Here is a 21,145-nt window from a genome sequence, read left to right as displayed (position 1 = left end):
CAACTACAGTTGGTATTTGTCTGCCACATTAGAAAATGCTAGAAAAAACTGTGTTTATACAAATTTACTCTTAGGGTACCATGTAATAGGGTTGCTGAAACTATTGTTTTGAATATATTTTTCAAAAGCCTATGAATTCCAAGATCCGGAACAAAATCCTGTTAAATATGTGAAGATTGTAAAGGCCTGAAGGAAGCTGTCAGGGAAAAGATAACACTGCTATATTTGATTTTCCACAAATTCTGAGGAATTGTAAAAATGGAAGTTTTCTGATGTTCTCTCATCGGTTTGGAAAGTTTTGTCTGAAGGGAAGAGGGTTACAGTGTTACAGTGCTGTTTAGACCTGCATCATGTGTGATTTCAAGGCCACTTGTCTTCTACTGCTTAGTTAACAGTAATACTTCAAAGCTGTACAATAATTAGTATCAGTGTTCAAAACCAAGGGGAAGGCTGATCTGGTTCAGATCTGCTGAACTAACAATGAAGAATCTAGCTTTGATATTCAGTTTTGCACTTTGATCTAAAAAAATGCACATCTGAAGCTACAGATCAAATGTCTTCATAGGGTTATTGTATTGTGTGCCTGATCTTATTTTCTCATCAGTGAATATCAGTGCACAAAACGTTTCAAGCTTTGTGTTTTTGCTAATGAGGAAAATATCTGGAAGTGTACCCAGAGCACATCCCTCTAAGCAGAGCTGACATTTATGAACAAGAAGGTTAATAATGTTAATACACCTACAGTATTCTCATATATTTATAAGATCCTGAGATAAATGGCAGCACCTGAAATGATTTGCAAACACAGCAATGAAAGCTCAGATAATGTGCATGGAAAAATGATTTCCTTTATTATTTTGCTTTTCAAATATTAAACAGAAAAATTAAATAGAAATGGAAGGATTTTTTAAACATTCAGGTTGGAACAAGCACTTAGTAGTCTTTGTAAAGCAGAATTTAGATTAAACAATGCTAATGTTTGTAAAGGTGGATGCTGCACATTGGTGGTGCTGGAGGGGACTCCCCATTACCTGTAAAGTCCTTTGAGTGGAGTGTATAGGAAAGTGCTATATAAGTGTAAGCAATTATTAATTCATTATTATAAATTAATGATTTCTGGAACACTTGGATCCAGGAGGTGAGTTTACAGAGTTATCTTCCACGGTTACTGTGTACATTGTAGAATATGTACAGAGAGGAAGAGATGAGCACATACTCTTTGGGCAGGAGCTTGGCAGGTGTAGCTCACTTGCTGAGTGCGGTGTCTCTGACTTGCTTCACAGAGAGAGAGGTGCGGATAGTGTCGGGTTTAAGGAACACGGATGTGTTTGTGGGGCAGCAGGCAGTGTTCTCCTGCCAGGTTTCCCGGAAGGGGCTGAAGGATGTGCAGTGGTGGTTGGATGGCTCCTCTCTGCACAACAGCCCCTTCAACGAGATAAGCGTTCAGGACGGCACGACCCACACGCTCACCCTCAACAACCTGGCCGCTGACGACTCCGGCACGGTGACTTTCAAAGCTGGGAGCCTCGTTTCTTCTGCCAAATTATTAGTAAAAGGTATCAAAGCGAAAGAGAGGAAGAGCAATCTGGCTTAACCCTTTCCACCGGGCCTTACAGTGTCTGAATAATTTCAGATCAGAACCTGACTTTTACTTTTATTTTTGTCTCGTGGCATTTCTCTTATTATCAACCCACTTTTAATTACAGTGGGTTAAAGCCAGACTAAACCATTTCTTAATTAACGTACATCGAAGGAAAACAAGGTGACAAGACAAGAGGAAAAACATTCAGTCCTTTTTTTTCTTCGTGTTTAAGGCCTGACAGTGTGCTGTTCAGTTTTTCATGCACTCTGTCTGAAAAGGGTTAATGGCATTGCTACTTATGATTTTTATTAGTACAGTAGAAGCTTGATATATATTGTCATTGTTCATGCCCTTTTAATGCATGATGCATTCTTTTGGTTATTTTAACCAAAGAGCACTAAAAAGGGAATTGCCAATCACAGCACCTGCAGGATCACAGAATAGTTCAACAGGCAGGCCCCAGTACTCTGTGTGTTTATATCAGAATGATATAAAGTGAGTTGTGCTCTGTTGTCACTCGACTACACACCAAGATTTTTAGAATGTACAACCAACCTAAAGTGAAAACTAAAAATACATTTCTGAGTTTTCCAGGGACAAATTCATGTCAAAGACAGTATATTTTATGTCAAAAATGGATTCCATCAATCTAAATGCATCTATTTTAAAATGCTATGAGAATTGCATTTCGTGTTGTATAACATTTTGGTCCTCTGTATTGTTTCTGTATCATTTTCAAACTCAGCTTACCAACAGAGATCACAATTATCAGTCAAAATCAGAATAGAAACGGAGTAAAACGAGGCACTTAATTTCCTCTGCTGTATTTTTCCACCCCCACTTTCTGTGAGCTCCACCTAAACGCTTTCATTTACTTCAACGCCCAATCTCTTTTGCAAGCACTAAAACTGGCTAACCCCTCCATCTTGGCCCTGAGTTATTGCTGTTGCTTACCATTTGCTTCCGAGTGACTTGCCCTTGCCTTGGCTGAGCGCCCTCTGCGTCGTGCATGTCCTCACTGACATGTTGGCTGACAGATCCCACAGTGGAGGTGGTGAGTGCCATGGAGGACATGTGCGTGGAGGAAGAACAGCCGGCTGAGTTTATCTGCCAGTACTCCCGTCCTGTCAAGGCGCTTTGGAAGAAGAATGGCAAGCAGCTGCAGCCTGATAGTCGCAGGGTCCTTGTGGAGCAGGACTGGAATGTGGCCAGACTTAAGATCAACCGTGTCACTATGGAAGACAGGGGTACATACTCATGTGAAGCTGAGGGAACCACAGTGTTCGCTCTTCTTGAAGTCCAAGGTGAGCTCTTCACCATCCCTGTGAGGAGCCAGGCAGACAGATTCACACACCCTTTCCCCATTGCCTTCATTAAGTCAGGAAGTCATGGCTTGACAGTGCAGTTCATTTTCTTTCTTTAGGTGCTCTCAGACATCTCAAAGCACAACTCTTTTCCTTCTTCTACTCATGGAAATATCCTTCGATACCGCTATCTATGACTGCTGTATTGCCTCTAACTATAGTAAACGAGTGAGGGAAACACCGGTAAATGAAGTGAAAGAAGAGGCAGAAAAAGGAGTATATTCCTGTCAAATGAATGCAAATGTTGGTTTCTAAGTGTTTGGGAAATATATTTATATTAGCATGTGCAAAATGAGTAGTCAGTTTGAGGCTTAACTAACATTAAGCGACAGAAAAGAATTTCCAAGCAGTTGTACACAATCGATAGAGTGGGAGTGAGTTGGCCCTTGTGTCCTAAGTTTGGTGCAGAAGAGCAACTCTTGTGACTTGTTGGATGCCTATGAACTTATGATGGTGTCTTTTGTTGAAGCACCATGGGACTTGCAACAAGGAAAATGGCAGGTGTCTCCAGTGAGTGCACAATTCACTGGGATAGGAATTGCTGTGGTAATTGCAGCTGAGATGAGGAAATTGGAATTAGACTAGAGGATACACTATAAGGAAACTAATGGCTGTAAAATGAAAAAAATAACCCAGACTCAGATTATACTAAGAGGTAAGACATTAATTGGGATTGCTTAGTACTGCCAACAACAATTACAGGAATTACAGAAGACTACTGAAGAATTACTCTATGTTGTCCAGTTTATAGGACAGTATATTACCAGAGATAATTTCTGCCATTGACAAATTGTACATTTTGGGACCCCATTACCGTCACTGTTGTCTCTCATCCACAGCTAAACCCATAGACATCATCCAGGGGTTGGAGAACGTAGAGACAGTGGATGGAGGTGAAGCACTGTTCGAGTGCTCCCTCTCTCGACCAGAGCTGCGGGACTACCGCTGGCTGATAGATGACCTACCAGTGCGGGAGACTGAGAACATGGAGATGGCAGTGTTTGAGCACGGACGCCGGCACCTCCTGCTTCTTAAAGACCTGCATCCTGAAGATAGCTGCCGGGTCACCTTCCTGGTTGGCAACGTTGTCTCCTCTGCATTCCTAACAGTTAGAGGTACTCCTGCTACTTATTATAATGGCACTAGTCAGCCTTTTGTCTAGCAATTGATCACTGACTCAGAAGAACAGTGTTGAAACTTGTGTTTGTAGTGGTACATTGTAGAACCTGCAAGAATGTTCTAGACCATTTGGTTCTAAAGGCCATATACTGTATAAAGTTGACCTTATTAACCAGCATTGTAATTTTGCAGTTTTCCCAAGATGCGTAAGAAAGTAAGTTGGTAAGCGTGTGTGACACAGTGCCTTGTCGTCCTGAATGCAGGGTGGCAGCTGCACGTGGCGAGGCCGCTGGAAGACGCAGAGGTGGTTGTGGGGGAGCAGGTGGTGTTTACGTGTGAGCTGAGTGAGCCTGTTCCCATCAGTGAGGTCACCTGGTACCTCAATGGCTCAGAGATCCATGCCGACAGCCACATCTGGGTTATGCAAGCCGATGGCAATTCCTACAGCCTCATCCTCAAACAGGCTCAGCCTCAGCACTCCAAAGAAGTGACCTTTGCAGCTAGGGATGCCATCTCCACTGCCAAACTCACAGTCATTGGTAAGCTTCTTAGCTCGTGCCTTCACAGCTGTAGTCTTTGAAAATTTCTTGATAGCATTTCAACCTGCAATCTAGAAGCGGCTGTCTAAAAGTAGTCATCTCCCATTCCCTTGTATCTAGGTATTGAACATGCCTGCTTGTTTCAAGGTTTTCTTGTGTTTTAATTGAATCCTATCACTACCTGAAAAAAAGGCGTTGGTTTTACCATAATCAAACTTTTGGGAACAGGCTTCAAGTTCATTGTATCAGATTCAACAAGGGTCTCAAAATCTGTACACCACATCTACATCTACATCACTTTGCTTTATGTGAATTGATGTAGAATGTGCTCTGTTCACACCACACTGCTGATCATGGGACATTGGTTATGTCAAGTGTTTAAGAAATTGTAAATGGTGAATGTTGTTCATAACACTGTAGTAAAAATTTTGGTACCAGTTCTTAGTGGCACCAGAATGGTAAATAATTCTGCTTTTGTGGTCCTCTGTCATTCCTCAACAGGTCTCAATGTAGAGAAAACTAGTGTTTAAATTAAAAAGGTTTAGTGAATGGGTTCATACAACTGTTAGAGAAAATAGATTTCTGTTTTCTCTTTTTGTGCTTTTCAAGTACCATGTTTCATGCAGTTTGAAGAAGGGTGGACAAATGCAGACTACAGTTTCAAGTTTTAAGCTGCATTTTAAATTCCTGTTTAATGTTTAAAGGGAATATTTATAGGATTTTGTTTCAAATGAGGCTAGAAAAATAGTTATTTAGCCATCCTCTATACTTAAATAATTTACTTGCATTAGAATGACAATAAACTAGGAGCACACTAACTCTGTCATACTCTTAAAACTGTCCACTTCCACCACTGAGCTTTTAAATAATGAAGGGAAAAACTACAGTAAGAGAATATTTAAAGGAGAAAACAAAAGTAAATTATACTTGTTTTCTTTGAGGATGCAAAATAAAACACGGTTCCTAGATGTTAGCTAAGTTTTTTTATTCAAAGCATTTTGGCGCACATTCAATCAATCCCCGTTTTTTAAACTGCTGTCTTTCAGGCACCTCTAATTGTCTAATCCCAATATCCCCCACAAAGTCTCAATGCTCCTGAGACTCCAGGGCAGAGAGGCCCCCACAACTCACATACTGAGAGGACTGTCTCACATTCTACATTTTCTAGATCATCCTTGATTATCACACAGAGTGTAGGCCTGAATAGTGGTGAATAATGTATTGTGTTGAGGTAGATTTCTTGTAGTTTCTTGATTCTTAGCTTTAGAAGCGGGTCCTTCTGGGAAAATAAACATTGGAAGAAGATGTTTTAGTGCTAGAGAAACAAAGCATGAAGTTTTGGATGGTTCATTCAACACACCCTTGTCTTAACTCTTCATTTTCACCTTCAATACATCATTCTACGGAAATAACAGACAATCCTGAAATCTAGTCATGTTTTCCCTTCACAATCCCCCCAACTAATGGTTCATGCAGAGTAAATGTCTTGCTGCTTTTTATAGGCAGACATATATCCAGTACAGCTTTGTTTATCTTCATCTCCCAGATTTATAAATTCATAAATATAGAGGTATTTCGAGATCGTGGAAGATACTTTACATGTACAGTTGTGCCATTTTGGAATAGAGTATTAGATTGTATCTTGCAGATAGGCATCAGTTAGTGGGAGGGTTTGAATTGATTTAGAAAATTGCAATATCCAGCTAGATACGTTGTCTCAGTAATGTGACCACGTTGTGTAATACTTTCTCTGGTACATTAGATTAGTTTCTCTTCTTGCCTTCCATATAACCTCCCCCCTCCCCTCCACATAGCCCTTCCTGACCCTCCTGAGGACCCAGAGGTGGTGAGTAAGAACAGCGAATCAGTGACGCTGTCCTGGTTCACGCCCCTCAATGATGGGGGCGGGAACATTCTGGGCTACAGAGTGGAGATGCGATTGACTGACAGTGTCCTGTGGCAGCCGTGCCACACGGAACCCATTCGGAACACAGAGTTTGTGGTGGACAACCTGATTCCAGGAAAGGCGTACAGATTCCGAGTAGCCGCAGTGAACCGCGCTGGCACTGGGGAGCCTGTCCATTTACCACAAACTGTACAGCTAGGTGAGAGACGCTATGCTGCTTCAGGACTGCATTTGCACGTCTTAGGTGTGGTGTTTTAGTCGGTAATCAGAAGTGAGGCAAAAAATTTTAATTCATCGCTGCTTCAATTGGCTGCAATATGTCATAGCTGATAACCCATGCATATGCCTGTAAAGATTAGAAATGTGCTTGAAGTTTGCAGATAAAATGATACAATCGTTTTCAAATTTTGTCAGTTTCCCAATCACCACAATATGTAGTAGTGGGATTTCAAAAGTGAATGTGGATGTTTCACATTTAACATTCGTTCTCAGGTTAGGAGAGAATTACTTTCATTCCTTTACATTAACTCTTCCACAGCAAACCCCAATTCCTAATACTAATCCCAATTCCCTAAAAGGTAATAGATGAGAAATATAAGATGCTTGTGTTGCATAGGGTGAGCTATAGAATCTCATTAGGATGTCTCATGTGTACTTTTGAAGAAACAAAAACACTGGATGTTTAAGGTAATTTACTTTTTTTTACAGTATTATTCTGTACTCCTCTTACACACAAGTTCCTTGTGATGGTATCTGTGGTTTGTACCTACTGCTCAGTGAAAGTTTAAAGAATTGAACCTTTTTCACAACATCCTTTGTAGCAAAAAAATTTTTGGTATTCATCTGATGTATTTGTTGACCTGTAAGTAATTTATCATGTCGGTTGTATGGATATTAGATTTTGTGAATCAGTTAACATCAAGTAGTATGTAGTTGAACTCCATAATGCAGATGAAGTGCAATAATTCTCTTTATTGCACTGCAAAAAGTAACAACATGCTATTTCCCAGCATGCAGTTGTACCACTTGCATGGAACATAACTTCAGCAAATGGCAACATTTTCCCCTTATTGCATCTATTATTCTGTAACAAAAAAAGGGGGATTTTTCTGCTTTACTTTCCAGTGCCTTCAGTGTTCAAAATTGGAAAAAACTACCATACATTATAGTGTGTCGATTTCAGTTAGTAGAGGCTAGTGTCTTTGGTGGGTAATTGGTGCTATACAGTATATGGAGTAATTAATCTCTAATTTCCCATTGTAAACTTTAGCCTAGGCTTCAGTGTCAACTAGTTCACAAAGCTTCCAAAGAGTCCACTGAAATAGAAAAGGTACTGGTTTGATACTGAAGGGTACTGATCAGTGGGCTTTGTGTCCTGCAACCTGCTTATGCCCCTTCATTGAGAAAGCACAGCAAAGGCTGAAACAACACAAACTGAGTGTCTTATGCCCCTTAGTTTGTGTTGTTTCAGCCTTTGTTGTACTTCCTCAATGAATATACACTGCTTGTCAAAGACTCTCCAGGGCTACCTTTTCTTGTGCATGAAAGGAAATGCAGCTCAAGTATCACGGCAGTCCTCAGTTAAGTCACAAAATGTTCTTGTAGGCTCACTTTTGCCCATAACTCCACTAAGTGTTATCAAGGATATCTTAAATCAATCTCTCAATTGATATAAATGAAAGAATTATAAAGTGTGAAAGATTTTTTTTTGAAGTTTAAGTTATTTAATGCCTAGTTTCTCTTTGAGCTGTCACCAATATTTTGGGATTTTTGAACCTGTAGAATTAACTGGTGTCTATAAATGTGTACAGGATTGATAGTTTTTTTGTTACTGTATATCTCCTGTGGACATTAGAAAACTTTATTATAAATGAATGATTTATATTATATAGTTTTGCCTCAGGCCTTTCATTTCAACTTCGTATTTTATATACAAGATGGCAAAGGTATTGTGTTCCAATTTACTGAATTAACGTCATAAGAATTTATGTATATATATATAAAAGTCAATGATGATATAAAAAAACAATAATTGCAATTCCTGTCTGTGCAGTGTATTTTATCAGTCCTTGTCAACAAAGCCAGATTGAATTGCACTTTCCAGCTTTCTTCAATTCCATCAAACATATTTCTGTATTTATCCCTCAACCCCAGCAGCCCCCATTTCTGTGACCAAACCCCTGTCCAGCCCTGCTGTGAGGGAGGGGGAGACAGTCTGTCTGCAGTGTGAACTGTCCAGTGAGCACAGTTCTGTCATCTGGCTGAAGAATGACAAGCATCTCCCCCTGGGGAAGAAGTACCAGGCCACATCGCAGGGGAAGAGGCAGGAGCTGCTTATCCAGGATTTCAGGCCTGACGACCAGGGCATCTACGCCTGTGTGGCTTCACCTGAGGCTGAGACATCTGTAGGTCTCTACTTAGAAGGTACAGCATAGCTCTTTAGATCCTCTCCCATCACTTGTTCAGGAGGCTATGTGCTATGAAAGGGATAAAGTGTAAATTGTTTTCCAAAACGTTTGTTTTATGGTCAAGCCATGTTTAATATGTCAAATATTAGATCCAAATTTAAATAAATGTAACATCACATTAAACCTTGAAACTTGCTTCCATCATAGACAACAAGTAATTAAAATAGTTCAGGTGGGTAGCTGTGTCAGCATGCATAGGCTGCAAAGGAACAAGTAATAGGTTTATTCCATGCTGTAAAGAGAAGAAAGAAAACAACGTTTAGGCCGTGGAGCCTTCTTCAGGTGTAATTAAAATGTTTCCTTTAGAAACTCAGTCTCAACAGGTAGGCAAGATTGTAGAAGCGTCTCAAGCTGTGTGAACAAAAAGTAATGTACACTTTAAAAAACAACCTTACACAGCATTTTATTTACTTGCTCCCCCATCTCTCAGAGTTTACCCCGCCCATGGAGGTTCCAGGTGAAGAGGAAGAGGCCCCTATCCAGCCCAGTCTGCCCCCTGAGGCAGCTCAGGAGGGTGACCTTCATCTCCTGTGGGAGGCCCTGGCCAAGAAGCGCCGCATGAGCCGGGAGCCCACTCTGGATTCCATCTCGGAGGTGCCGGAGGAAGATGACAAACTCTCCAAGGAGCGGAGACAAAAAGCAGAGGAGGAGCCTCTTGCCAAGCCTGATCTTGAGCAGTTCTATGCCAGTTCAGAGGATGAGTCCTTAACTGGGGCCACTTCCTTAGTCTCCTATCTCAAGAAAACCAGTCAGTCCACTGTCACCTTTGTTGGAGGCCAAGCCCAAACTGTTTCTACCAAGAAGTTCTATGATCTCTTTGAAATGTCTGAGGCAGAACCACCTCAGAAGATGGCAACATTGGAACCCCCTACCATGGAAATAGGGAAGGATGAGGAGTCTGAAATGACAGAGGCAGCCATTAAAATTCAGGCTGCTTTCAAAGGCTATAAGACCAGGAAGCAGTTGAAGCATCAGGGAGTCCCTGTCTTTGGTGATGTTTTTAAGGACCAGACATGTGAGCCCAATGGTACTGTCCACCTAGAGTGTGTGTCACTCATGAAATCTGACATCCAGGTACGATGGCTGAAAGATGGGGAGCAGCTGTATGATGGGAAACACCATCACATTGACATCTACAATGATGGCACCTGCTGCTTGATAATCACAGGCCTGACACCCAAAGACACAGGAGTCTACACCTGTGAAATTTCGAATAAATTGGGCAAGGTATCCCACAGTGCTAAAGTCACAGTGGGAAGCTCTCGCGACGTCCCCACCCAGAAACTCAAGCACATTCCCTATGGGTACAGTGCAGATAGTGAGCCAGAGAGCTCCTCGGGTAGTGAAATGGATGAATCCCTGCGGAGAGCAGGGAAAAGGCTGCGGCGACTCCTCAGGACCAGGCTGTCGCAGGACATGCCTGATGTGGAGGAGGAACCCTTTGTGAGTGCTGATGAAGGAGACCTGGAGGCTGCTGACCAGCAAACGTACCGAGAGGATGACAAGTATATCTACATCAGGTTTGATACTCTTGCAGAGGCACAGGTGGCATCCAGACGCTTCCAAGAGATGTTCACTGTTCAGGGGGTTCCCATAGAAACGGATATCCTGCAGGAAGGTCTTCGGAAAGTTGAACTCCGCATTATGAAGGCAGCCCCGCCTCAGGCCAAGGAGAGCCCTCTGACCCCCACTGCGGAGAAAGAACAGCCTGCTTACACACTTACTGGATCCGGTTAGTGTGCCTTCACTTCTGACACCAAGTAAAGGCTGAGTAATGTATAGTTCCTAATGCATCTCAAGACCAGGAAATGAGCATTTACATGTTTTACTTCTTGAATTTGAAAAAGTTGAGTTCAGAATTTTAGAGTTCTTAATTTTTAGGGAGTTGCATTGATTGCAATGACTAGTCTGATGAGAACATTATCAGACATTGGAGCAACTGGATGATTCAAAATAGATTTTTCAATTTACTTCATTGCTGCATCATAAAAGAAAGACTCAATATTCTTAAGACCAATAAAGAACTCTTCATTGCAATACAAAGCATTCTGAGTTAAAACTTTTCTGTGATTGTTTTACACTTTTTAAAAGAAATCCTGTTGTATTTTAATTGATTTAAAATGTATTAAAAATTGTATTAAAATGTATTAAAATGTCAGTCTGTATGAATTCTAATGCTCAAAGTAAATGCTTAATTTGAACCAAAGACTTACTTTTGAACTAAAGACTTCTGATCCCTTCTGTGTCCTCGTAGACATACTTTATCTAAACATCTTTACCAGTCATTGGATAACCCTGGTGTGTTAACTAACAAAACGATTGCTATCTATGCTGGTCAAATATGGGATGATCTTCAGTTGTGCTTTGTTTGATTTTGTCCTCCATCCCTGTAATGACAGCTCCCCCAGTGTTCCTGACGGAGCTGCAGAGCCAGGACGTGCCAGACGGCTACCCAGTCAGCTTTGACTGCGTGGTCAGTGGCAAGCCCCCTCCCACTGTCCGCTGGTTCAAGGATGGGAAACTGATCGAGGAGAATGACCACTACATGATCAACGAGGACCAGGAAGGCTGTCACCAGCTCATCATCACCGCCGTCCTGCCCAGCGACATGGGGGTGTACCGCTGCATGGCCGAGAACTACAGTGGCATTGCCTCCACCAAGGCTGAGCTGCGGGTGGATGGTGGGTACCCACTTCAGGAGCAGCAGGGTTCTTGGTCATCTCCAGCAGGAGGTCCTACCAGTCCCCGACATTACTCAATTAACCATTTATTGTCAGCTCATGTACCGTTGGAGATTTCAAATTACATTGCACATTCTATGAATCGTTTTTAAAGCAGTTAAAAAACTAAAATATGAAGTTTCTTAGTTATGGCAAGTAGAAAAGGATTATAACATTGAAGGTTTTATCATTACTTCTTTAAACTCCTGTATATTTACCAAGTTCTGTATAGCTCATAACTGGAAGAATTCTTTTAAGTTGAAATGTGTTTTTATCACTAAAATGTGAAGTAAACAGTTACTGTTGATTAAGGATTCTTGCTGCTATGACCTTCTCACTACTCCATTTATTACCGTTTTAAGATTATGAAAATGTACAAAGCTAAAAAAGATAATTACTATCTGATAGGCTGTGCAAAATGTCTATTGAAAAAAGAGACTAAATCTGCTCTTTCCTGGGATTTCAATGTGCTTTGTATCCTACTATTTATTCTCGTTAATAATATTTTATTATTTAGAATATAAGAATATACAGGGTCTTATCCCTCCATGTTATTACATATCATGGTATTTAATACATTAGTCTAACACTTCTTAATTCGGAGTCTGATTTGGTTTTAAAGGGGGTCAGGGTTGTCATTGCTCTTTTTTCTTTATCTCCAGTGTCTTGCAGCTCTGACTATGACACTGCGGCTGATGCCACCGAGACCTCTTCCTATGTCAGCGCTAAGGGTTACCTGTCCAGGTGAGGCAGAGCAATGGGACAGTATTGTTTTGCATTTCAGGAGTCTGTCCACTTGAGTGGCCAGTTGTCCTCTATATAAGCCAAATCTGGCAAGCTATATGCATTCTTTTCTATAAAATGTAAAATTCAGAATGTTTATGAAGTACAGTAATAGTACACAATATGTTGTTGTTGTTGTTGTTGTTGTTGTTAATATCAATGTTATTATTAGTAGGGCAGCATGGTGGTGCAGTGGTTAGTGGTAGAAAAAAGGTGGATGGAATTTATTATCGGGAGTAATGCTAATGACTAAATAAAGTGAAATAGATTTACCACACATCAAACTAATTTAACACATTTCCCCTTCTTTGTGCGTGTGAGAAGAGAGCAGGAAGGCTTTGAATCGATGACAGACGAGGGGCAGGTCCCCCAGGTAGTGGATGAGTTACACGACGTTTATGTCAGCCCTGGAGCCCCCATTGCCAAGATGCATGTCAAGGTCAAAGGTCAGTTAAACATTACATTGTTAAGGCCTCTTTCTTCATATCAGACCATGAATTTTGTATTCTTACAAATTAGGCTCTTTTGAATACTGTAACCATTATTGTTGCTGTAAAACAAAGCTCAGGCCCACTGGCTGACAAATGAGGAGACCCCAAATAGAGAAGCTGGACACTACAAAGGTGAAAAAATACTTATTGGGTCTGTCACATAATGTTTTGAAGCATTTAGAAACATATCTAAGGCATCAAAAGTGCAATATTTAAGTTCATGTTCATTTATGTTGCTTTCTTTTCACATACAAGGAATGCCATGCTAAAACTGTATAATACCCTGACACTGATCCATAATTAATTGCCCATGACAGTTTTCCCCACAGCATTTAATCGCAGACAGCTGTTCTCTGTTATAGTTGTTCCCCTCAATAATACTCCTTCACTACGTTGCCCCAGTTATAAATACTACACACGTCAGTCCACCCCTGATAAAATTCATCACCATTATGATTCAACCAGATGATGAAAGATGCAATGAATTCTTATCTTTTAACAAACCTATATATCACAACATTTTGTAACTATGTGTACATAAATGTATTGTTTAGTCATAATACCATGTTGATTTGTGTGTATGTGCATAGCCAATCTAATATTCCTTTTCTTCCCGTTCTGTCAAATATTTCCATCATTTATTTTTTAGATGCCAGTGTTGTTGTCGAGACGGTGCTTAGTGATTGAGCTGGCTGGGATTTAGGATGAATTCACAAATGTTTCAGTTTTTCTAAATGTAATGTGTAAATGTAAACCTCCTGTAATGTGAAGTTTAACAGTACTTTCCTGTGCTGCCAACAACTGGACAAGAAGACATGACTGACCAACATGGCCGGACATTTCTTGTCTTTTTCATACTGCTGGGCCTCAGGCTATCCTGCTCCACGGGTGTACTGGTTCAAGGACGGCCAGCCACTGAGGCCCTCTGACAGAGTGCTGGTGAGCGAGGAGAAAAGGCTGCACTCTCTTGAGATCCTGGAGGTCTCCCAGGAGGACGCAGGGGAGTACTCCGCCTACATCAGCAATGCCGCTGGGTCTGCCTACTCCTCCGCCAGGCTCTTTTTGCACAGTATGTAAAGACGCTGACAAAACACAGATTGAATCCGAAAGCACACTGACTTCTACAGAGCCCTGCTGTGTAGGAATGTAGCACCCAATACTAATAAGCACCAATAACTAAACAAAGCCGTGACCATGTACCCTGCAGCCCAGTAAAGTGTTTGGGAAAAGTGGACAACTCCACTTTGTCTGGGGTTTGCTTGTTTAAATACACTGGGCCTCTGTAATACAGTTTCTCTTGCTTGTTGCTGTCCAAGATAGCAGTATAACAACCAAATGAAACTGACCGAATGTTTCCCCAGGTCCTGGGGAGCAGATTGCTGAGGGAGACAAGCCAGATGCTGGTAAAGCCAAAGGTAAAGACATCCCCCTCATTTGTAAAGCTCATGACAGAACAGGAAAATTTCAGCATTAGTGTATTTCTGCGAGTGTCAAATCAGGCTAGGTGGCTGTAATGCTGTGTAAAGTGGGTCTCTTCACTTTTCTTATAGGATGAGGGAATTAAATAATAATGACCATTACTATTTTGTTAGACACAAGCATGAAGTGACAAGATAAGTGTGTAGCAAAATCCTTGGAGGGTCTGCGTTTTTTTATTAAACAGGTTATGATTCCACAGAATAATGCAGTGACAGATGCATAACAAAGTAAAATAAAGTGGTTGATTTTACCACTTCTTCAAAATGTATTTTAACAGTATGTTTTGAAAAGTTTGGCATTGGTGGTGATCATATTTTGTTTTGCTGCTAACACATGGCAGCCTTACTCCATCTTTGATGTACAGTAGATGCACTGTGGTATACTATAAGTATGTGTTACTCTAAAAGAGCTCTGAAGCACTTGCATATGATTGTGATATACAATATATGTATTAATTTTCTGGGTAGCTTTTAACTTAAAAATGGAGTGAATATTACTTAAATGACAAAAACTTAATTCTTTCTGAAAGTGCATTCATATGTTGTCAGATGAATTCTAAAAGAAAGAAGATATATTGTGAGATGAGTTCTGACATGTGTTTGTATTTGGCATTTAAAGGCACAAAGGAAATGGTGGTACCCCCTCGCTTCTTGGAAAGGTTCACTAACAAGAAGGTGAAGAAAGGTTCAAGCATCACTATGTCTGTCAAAGTGGAAGGTAGGGCTGAGAGCAAGGCCACAGACAATCAGGGGTTTTACTGTTTGTCTTTCGGACCTTGACATTGTCACTGTGCTCCTACAGGGTTCCCTGTGCCCATCATCACTTGGCTTAAAGAGGAATCTGCAGAGGATGTTTTGTGGATAAAGCCAGACACACCTGGCTATAAGGTGGCCAGCTCCAAGCATCAGCACAGCTTGATTCTGCTGGATGTGGGAAGAGAGTACTCGGGCACCTACACCTGCATTGCCACCAACAAGGGTGGCCAGTCCATCTGTACTGCACAACTGGAAGTGATAGATGGTAAGATATGACTTCCGGGTTCCAGCACATGACCAGTTCAGGCCATCTCGTGTTTCACAGTAACACAGATGGCTCTGCCTCAAAGCAGTTTCTGAGTTAAAAGCACTACATATTATTTTATCTACAGTATCTTCAAAACACCACGTAAAGCCAAATCTGTACATAAAACTATGAATAACTACAGAGAAATTTTGCACTCAAAAGTTCAATAATAGTATAACCTCGGAATAGTATTTCACTTTTACTGTAAATATGGTGCCAGAGCTGCAAACACTATGGCATGGCCACATACCATACACACATTGAGAGACTTTTAAACAGAGGAATAGATTCCAGACTCACAGATCTGAATAAACTCTGCAGGCTGTATACTCAAGTGTTTTGCGAATCCAGCTCTCTGTACTGTGGCTGCATTAACATCCTACTTTTTCAGCTTCTGAAGAGGAGATGCATGAAGTGGAGCAGAAAGTCGAACCCTCTCACAAGTTACTGCAAGAGTGAGTGTTAAAGAGCATTCCTGTGCCTCAAAAATGCCAGACACATTTTTTTCTCTGAAAATAAAGGCTGTGTAAATACAATCAACCGTTCCCGATTCCAGCTAAGCTCTTTCGTTAAATGCTCAATCACAGTTCATCAGCCGAGTCCATCAAGACACAGATCTTTGGTCACAGGCTTAAATCCTTTTTGTCCCACAATTTATTTTGTGGAATGGGCAAAATAAAAGGGAATGTGCAGTGTTTGTTGATTATAATCATGTGAACAGAAATATCAATAAATAAATACAAAATTTGAGCAACTACATTACAGTAAATAAGGCTGAAATTAGATTTTTATATACGCTCATAGATAAATTCATAGCTCACATTAGGGAACATTTTCCAGGGCTGTGAATTCTTAATCATAACCCCAAATCATGGCAGAAGTAAAACTTTAAAAACACTTTTGTATAATTGAAGCAAATCTCTGATTTGATGAAGAAGCATTAATAGAATTTAGAGAACAGGTTGAAGAGCAGGTCAACACAATCACTTGTAAGTGTTGTTAGGGTGGAAGCAGACATATTACTCTGCAACTCACAACTGAAAACCCACTGAAGCTAAGCAGGGCTAAAAACTAAGGTTGCTGCTGGAAGAGGTGTTAGCGGGGCCAGCAGGGGGCGCTCACCCTGTGTTCTGTGTGGGTCCTAATGCCCCAGTACAGTGACGGGGACACTGTACTGTAAACAGGCGCCGTCCTTCGGGTGAGACGTAAAACCGAGGTCCTGACTCTCTGTGGTCACTAAAAATCCCGGGGCGTTTCTCGAAAAGAGTAGGGGTGTAACCCCGGCGTCCTGGCCAAATTTCCCATTGGCCCTTACCAATCATGGCCTCCTAATAATCCCCATCTATGAATTGGCTACATTACTCTGCTCTCCTCCCCACTGATAGCTGATGTGTGGTGAGCGTTCTGGCGCACTATGGCTGTCGTCGCATCATTCAGGTGGATGCTGCACATTGGTGGTGGTGGAGGGGAGTCCCCATTACCTGTAAAGCGCTTTGATTAGAATGTCCAGAAAAGTGCTATATAAGTGTAAGCAATTATTTATTATTATTATGTGGTATAAGACATCAGTGTCCTAATATTCGTTTGATTGTTCTGTGCTTGTTATTGAGAATCACACATAAGACATGAGCAGAGCAGTGAAAAATGATCACACAAGTGCACTGGACCACCTACAATCACCACAACACTGTCATCTGTGAATATTTCCTATTTCTGTTTTAGTTTTGGCCCTTATGTTTTTTAGGATCTTTTTGTAAAACAGATCCTGCTGCCTCAGAATTTCCTGTCTCAGATGTGTTTTTCTGTCAGTCCGGTCATCTGTCCAAACCCTTTGCCCTTCCAGTGCTACCCTGGAGTGTCTATAGAAGGTGTGTCTGTGTTCTTGTGTTTCAGAATCATTGATATTACTGTACACCCCCCGGAAGCAGAGCACATCCTTGGAGGCCCAGGAAAAGGTAAGTGTGCAGGCTCTTTTCTTTCGGTTTTAGAATGCATAATTTCTTCTTAAAGGTATAATTTGGAAGATGCATTTGTATGTTTCTCTTGTCAAAATTACCTATGCAACACTGTCCTAATTTCACTGCAATTTCCCTCACGGGATTAATAAAGTATTTATCTGGGTGAACTAGCTGTCCATAGATGCTAAATTTGACTTCTTACAAAACGTGTAATCAGAAGTTTCCTTAGACAGTTCTGCTCTCTTCAGCAATGTGAAATGATTAGAACTAGCTAAAGCATATTTTCCAAGTAATACACTGTAACGCCCTACTCACTGGAGTATCTCAGTACCTGTCTGAGCTACTATCATCCTACTAAGCCCATCTAAACTCTATGGTTGACAGGGCCTTCTCCTGTTATGCCCCAAAGCTCCTGGAATTCTATCCCCAAAGATACCAGAGAGTCACCTTCTCTGAGCTTTTTCAAATTGAGACTAAAAAAAATTTAGAAATGCTTTTATTTAACTGGATCTGTGTCTGCTCCTTTGCTTTCCTACTGTATTCCAAACCTGTTTTTAAAGGCGCTAGATAAAATAAAGTTAATAATAATACATTTTGGAATAATTTTTAACATTGTCTTTTCAAGCCTTTTTTTCCTGAGCTCCTGAATAATTTCTTTGAACAAAACGCTCCTCACAGACAAACTTTGTTCGCATTTTGTTTAATTGTTTGTTAAATGTGTGACTCAGCCGGAGTGCTGCAGAGGAAATTTACGGATAGCCCAGAAAAGGATTCCATATGTCTTTCTTTTTAAAAAAAAATATTTAGGAGAACAAGTGGAGCGTGTCGGCAGTAAACTCCCGAGCCCTTATCTGGGGGAAGTGGGTACAGAGGAGTTCTTACAAAAGCTGACCTCCCAGATCACAGAAATGGTATCGGCCAAGATCACACAAGGTGAGAAAGATCTGCCCTGGAGTGTTCCATTGAAACCCACCAAGGGGAGTACTTAACCCATATCTTCCTGTATACAGTATATATCTAGATCTATAGTCACTTACTGTATCTCCCCTGTGATTTTCATTAATGCATGTATCAAACCCAGGGTTTTTTGGCTATTATGTTTAATATTGACCATCACTCATGGAGGTTAACATTGGAGACACAGCTTTGATCTGTGGACACTTCATTGAGTAAAGCTATGTTAATAACAATTTCATAATTCCTCATCTAAAATACTAACAAAGAGAACCGAAACTGTTTCAGCTAACTAACAACTACAGTACTCATGTTTTTAATGATTAATTATTTTAAAATATTTTTAGTTTTGGCAGTCTTCATTTCATATTGAATGAAAGTAGATGTGTGAAAGAGAGCTGAAAAATATTTCTTTATGTTCACACAATTAACATAAAGATTAGTAATTAGTAACATAATGTCAAACAATTACTCTTTTCAGTATTAAGATGCTTGCACTCTAGCAAGTATAAGTAGTGCAATTTGTTTCTTTCATCTTATGTTTCATCTTTCCCTCCTGAATGAAGTGCAAGAGCAGATATGCCTTTTGATACATTATTATTAACAATCTAACAAGTTATTGTATTTCTTAAATATTTAATTTAACTTTCTTTAAATAATATTGAGGGATTTTACTGATCTTTATTTTCATATTCATTCTGTTTGTACAACTTATATTTAGGCTTGGTATTTCACAGTGCAGAAAATGCTTGATCACCAGGGAAATGTATATGTTCACATTTTTTATGTGTCTAAAGATGTGACAATATACAATGCCTTGCAAATTAATTCAGACCCTTCCCATTTTGTGTGCCATTTAGTGAAATTCCAAATTGAAGCACACATTTTTTAACTTCATATTTTTTTTCAAAAGCTAAATGCTCAAACTGAAGACTTCTAAGAGTAAGATAAGTTACAACAAATACTAAAGATAAATACTAAAAACTAAAATATTTTGGAACATGTCGATTTGGACTTGTTTTTTGGGTCATTGTCTTGTTGTAAGGTGAACTTTTTGTCCACTTTTAGGCTGAAGCAGTTTCTCATACAAGATTTAGTACTTTTCCAGGACCTAGTACTTTTCTCCATCATCTAAGCAGAGCTATAACATAATGCTGACACTACCATACTTGACAGTAGGGGTGGTATTGACTTAGACCAACACTATGTTGGGTCTTAATCAGATGTAATACTTGTATTTAGTATAAAATATTCCAAATTTGACTTGTCTGACCACATTCACTTACTGTAGGTGCTTTGTTGCAAACCCCATGTTGGATTTGAGATGCTTTTTTTTTTTCATAACCTTACAAGCCTCCTTTGTGCAAGGGTCTGAATTGCAAGACACTATAGATGTCTATGAGATTTTCATTTTCAAGAAAACTTTAAATAAACTGTTGTCTTGTTCATTTGTAAGACTGAAATTATTCTTATTAAGTTATACAGTAAACATGATAGTTTAATGAATATAGCCCTTTCTGCTGTTTTGTTGTAATACTTGTATTAATTTATATTCAGATTAATAGGTTGAGTAATGGATTAAAACATCTTTGGTCGGACACATTAATATGCTTGCCAGTGTTAATTTATGGTTTGTTTGCTGTGGCATTTGGATGCTGGAAGGGGTCTTGCTGCCTGATTTGTGCTCCAGATAGTTCTACCATCTGTTCCCCCATTTCTTCATCCATTCCTTTATTCACCCATCCACTCACTCACTTACTCATTCAATCATTCGTTTGTTATTCAGACAGCTTTACGAACCATCAAGTGCTCCAGTGGATGAGGTCATGGCCCAAAGTATACAGTATGTATCTATGGTATATTAAGGCTCAATAATAGTATACAGTATAGTAGATTTTGTATTATTTCTAAATAAGCGTATCCCTACCCAGGATGGCACCTTCACTGTTCCATACTTTGCCGGCAGCCACATTTAACAGTATAGGCAGCTTTTATTGCCTCTGATTTTGTCTCTGGTTTTTCAACCTGACCTAGAGGTGGCCAGTCCAGGACCTGGAAAGCCACGATCTTTATGGGTGACTTTCAACTCATCAGTTTCAAAACTCTTTCATTTTGACCACTTATGGAGGTGATTTGTGAAATTAAGTATTTTTAAAGATCTTCTCAAACAACAAATTCCACCACCCTGAAGATCGCAGGAGCTGTAACTGGTCATTGCTGATTTAATTGAAATGCCTCTTTTACTAGATAGATCGAAGTTTGAATTCTGTGCAAATTGATGATTTAAGGATGACCTATGAACTGCAGGGTTGTGGCTTTCCAGCAACAGGGCTGACGACCATTTTCTATTTTATCACAGGAACAAATACTCACTCACTTCACACACAACTTAGACCTGGAACTGAAGTGGATTTATAAATGCAGCCTTCAGCACATTTTTAATCCTGTGTTTCGAAATGATGAGATGTATTTCTGAGTGATTTTATTTCCTAATAAAATAGATTTGGAATTTTAACAGCTTGTAGATTAAGACTTGAGGAATATTAATTAGTAATAACTCCACACATCTTATCCTCTGGCTTTCTTTCAGTTTGCTTTCATGTTTTGCTTCCAGGTTCACATTAAATGACTCATGCTCAGTATAAATGTCTATTCTGCATTTATACTGTGTTGTAAACATTTCATTACATAAAAGAGTGCAATTTTTTAGCATTATGTTG

At 40.1% G+C, this 21,145-nt stretch overlaps 1 protein-coding gene across 5 annotated transcripts in view; it reads left to right on the top strand.

Annotated features, from left to right (window-relative positions):
• obscnb (obscurin, cytoskeletal calmodulin and titin-interacting RhoGEF b) overlaps positions 1–21,145 on the top strand; it is a 155,916-nt gene that overhangs the window by 96,702 nt on the left and 38,069 nt on the right. For 3 of the 5 annotated variants that reach the window (XM_088643095.1, XM_088643096.1, XM_088643099.1), the window contains 18 exons: positions 1,284–1,556; positions 2,620–2,886; positions 3,786–4,061; positions 4,329–4,604; positions 6,419–6,709; positions 8,665–8,934; positions 9,409–10,710; positions 11,378–11,659; positions 12,361–12,442; positions 12,806–12,927; positions 13,844–14,041; positions 14,334–14,387; positions 15,070–15,168; positions 15,253–15,471; positions 15,905–15,968; positions 17,407–17,468; positions 18,279–18,404; positions 20,212–20,268. In XM_088643095.1, coding sequence (XP_088499221.1) covers positions 1,284–1,556; positions 2,620–2,886; positions 3,786–4,061; positions 4,329–4,604; positions 6,419–6,709; positions 8,665–8,934; positions 9,409–10,710; positions 11,378–11,659; positions 12,361–12,442; positions 12,806–12,927; positions 13,844–14,041; positions 14,334–14,387; positions 15,070–15,168; positions 15,253–15,471; positions 15,905–15,968; positions 17,407–17,468; positions 18,279–18,404; positions 20,212–20,268 — 4,320 coding nt within the window. The remainder of the gene's footprint in view (positions 1–1,283; positions 1,557–2,619; positions 2,887–3,785; positions 4,062–4,328; positions 4,605–6,418; positions 6,710–8,664; positions 8,935–9,408; positions 10,711–11,377; positions 11,660–12,360; positions 12,443–12,805; positions 12,928–13,843; positions 14,042–14,333; positions 14,388–15,069; positions 15,169–15,252; positions 15,472–15,904; positions 15,969–17,406; positions 17,469–18,278; positions 18,405–20,211; positions 20,269–21,145) is intronic. The other 2 variants (XM_088643097.1, XM_088643098.1) reach the window with 2 other exon arrangements.

The sequence above is a fragment of the Lepisosteus platostomus genome, chromosome 8 (assembly GCF_059453375.1).
Source record: "Lepisosteus platostomus isolate fLepPlt1 chromosome 8, fLepPlt1.hap1, whole genome shotgun sequence".
Lineage (NCBI taxonomy): Eukaryota > Metazoa > Chordata > Actinopteri > Semionotiformes > Lepisosteidae > Lepisosteus > Lepisosteus platostomus.
Note: the sequence above shows the minus strand (reverse complement) of the source record. Positions and strands in the feature narration are given on the sequence as shown.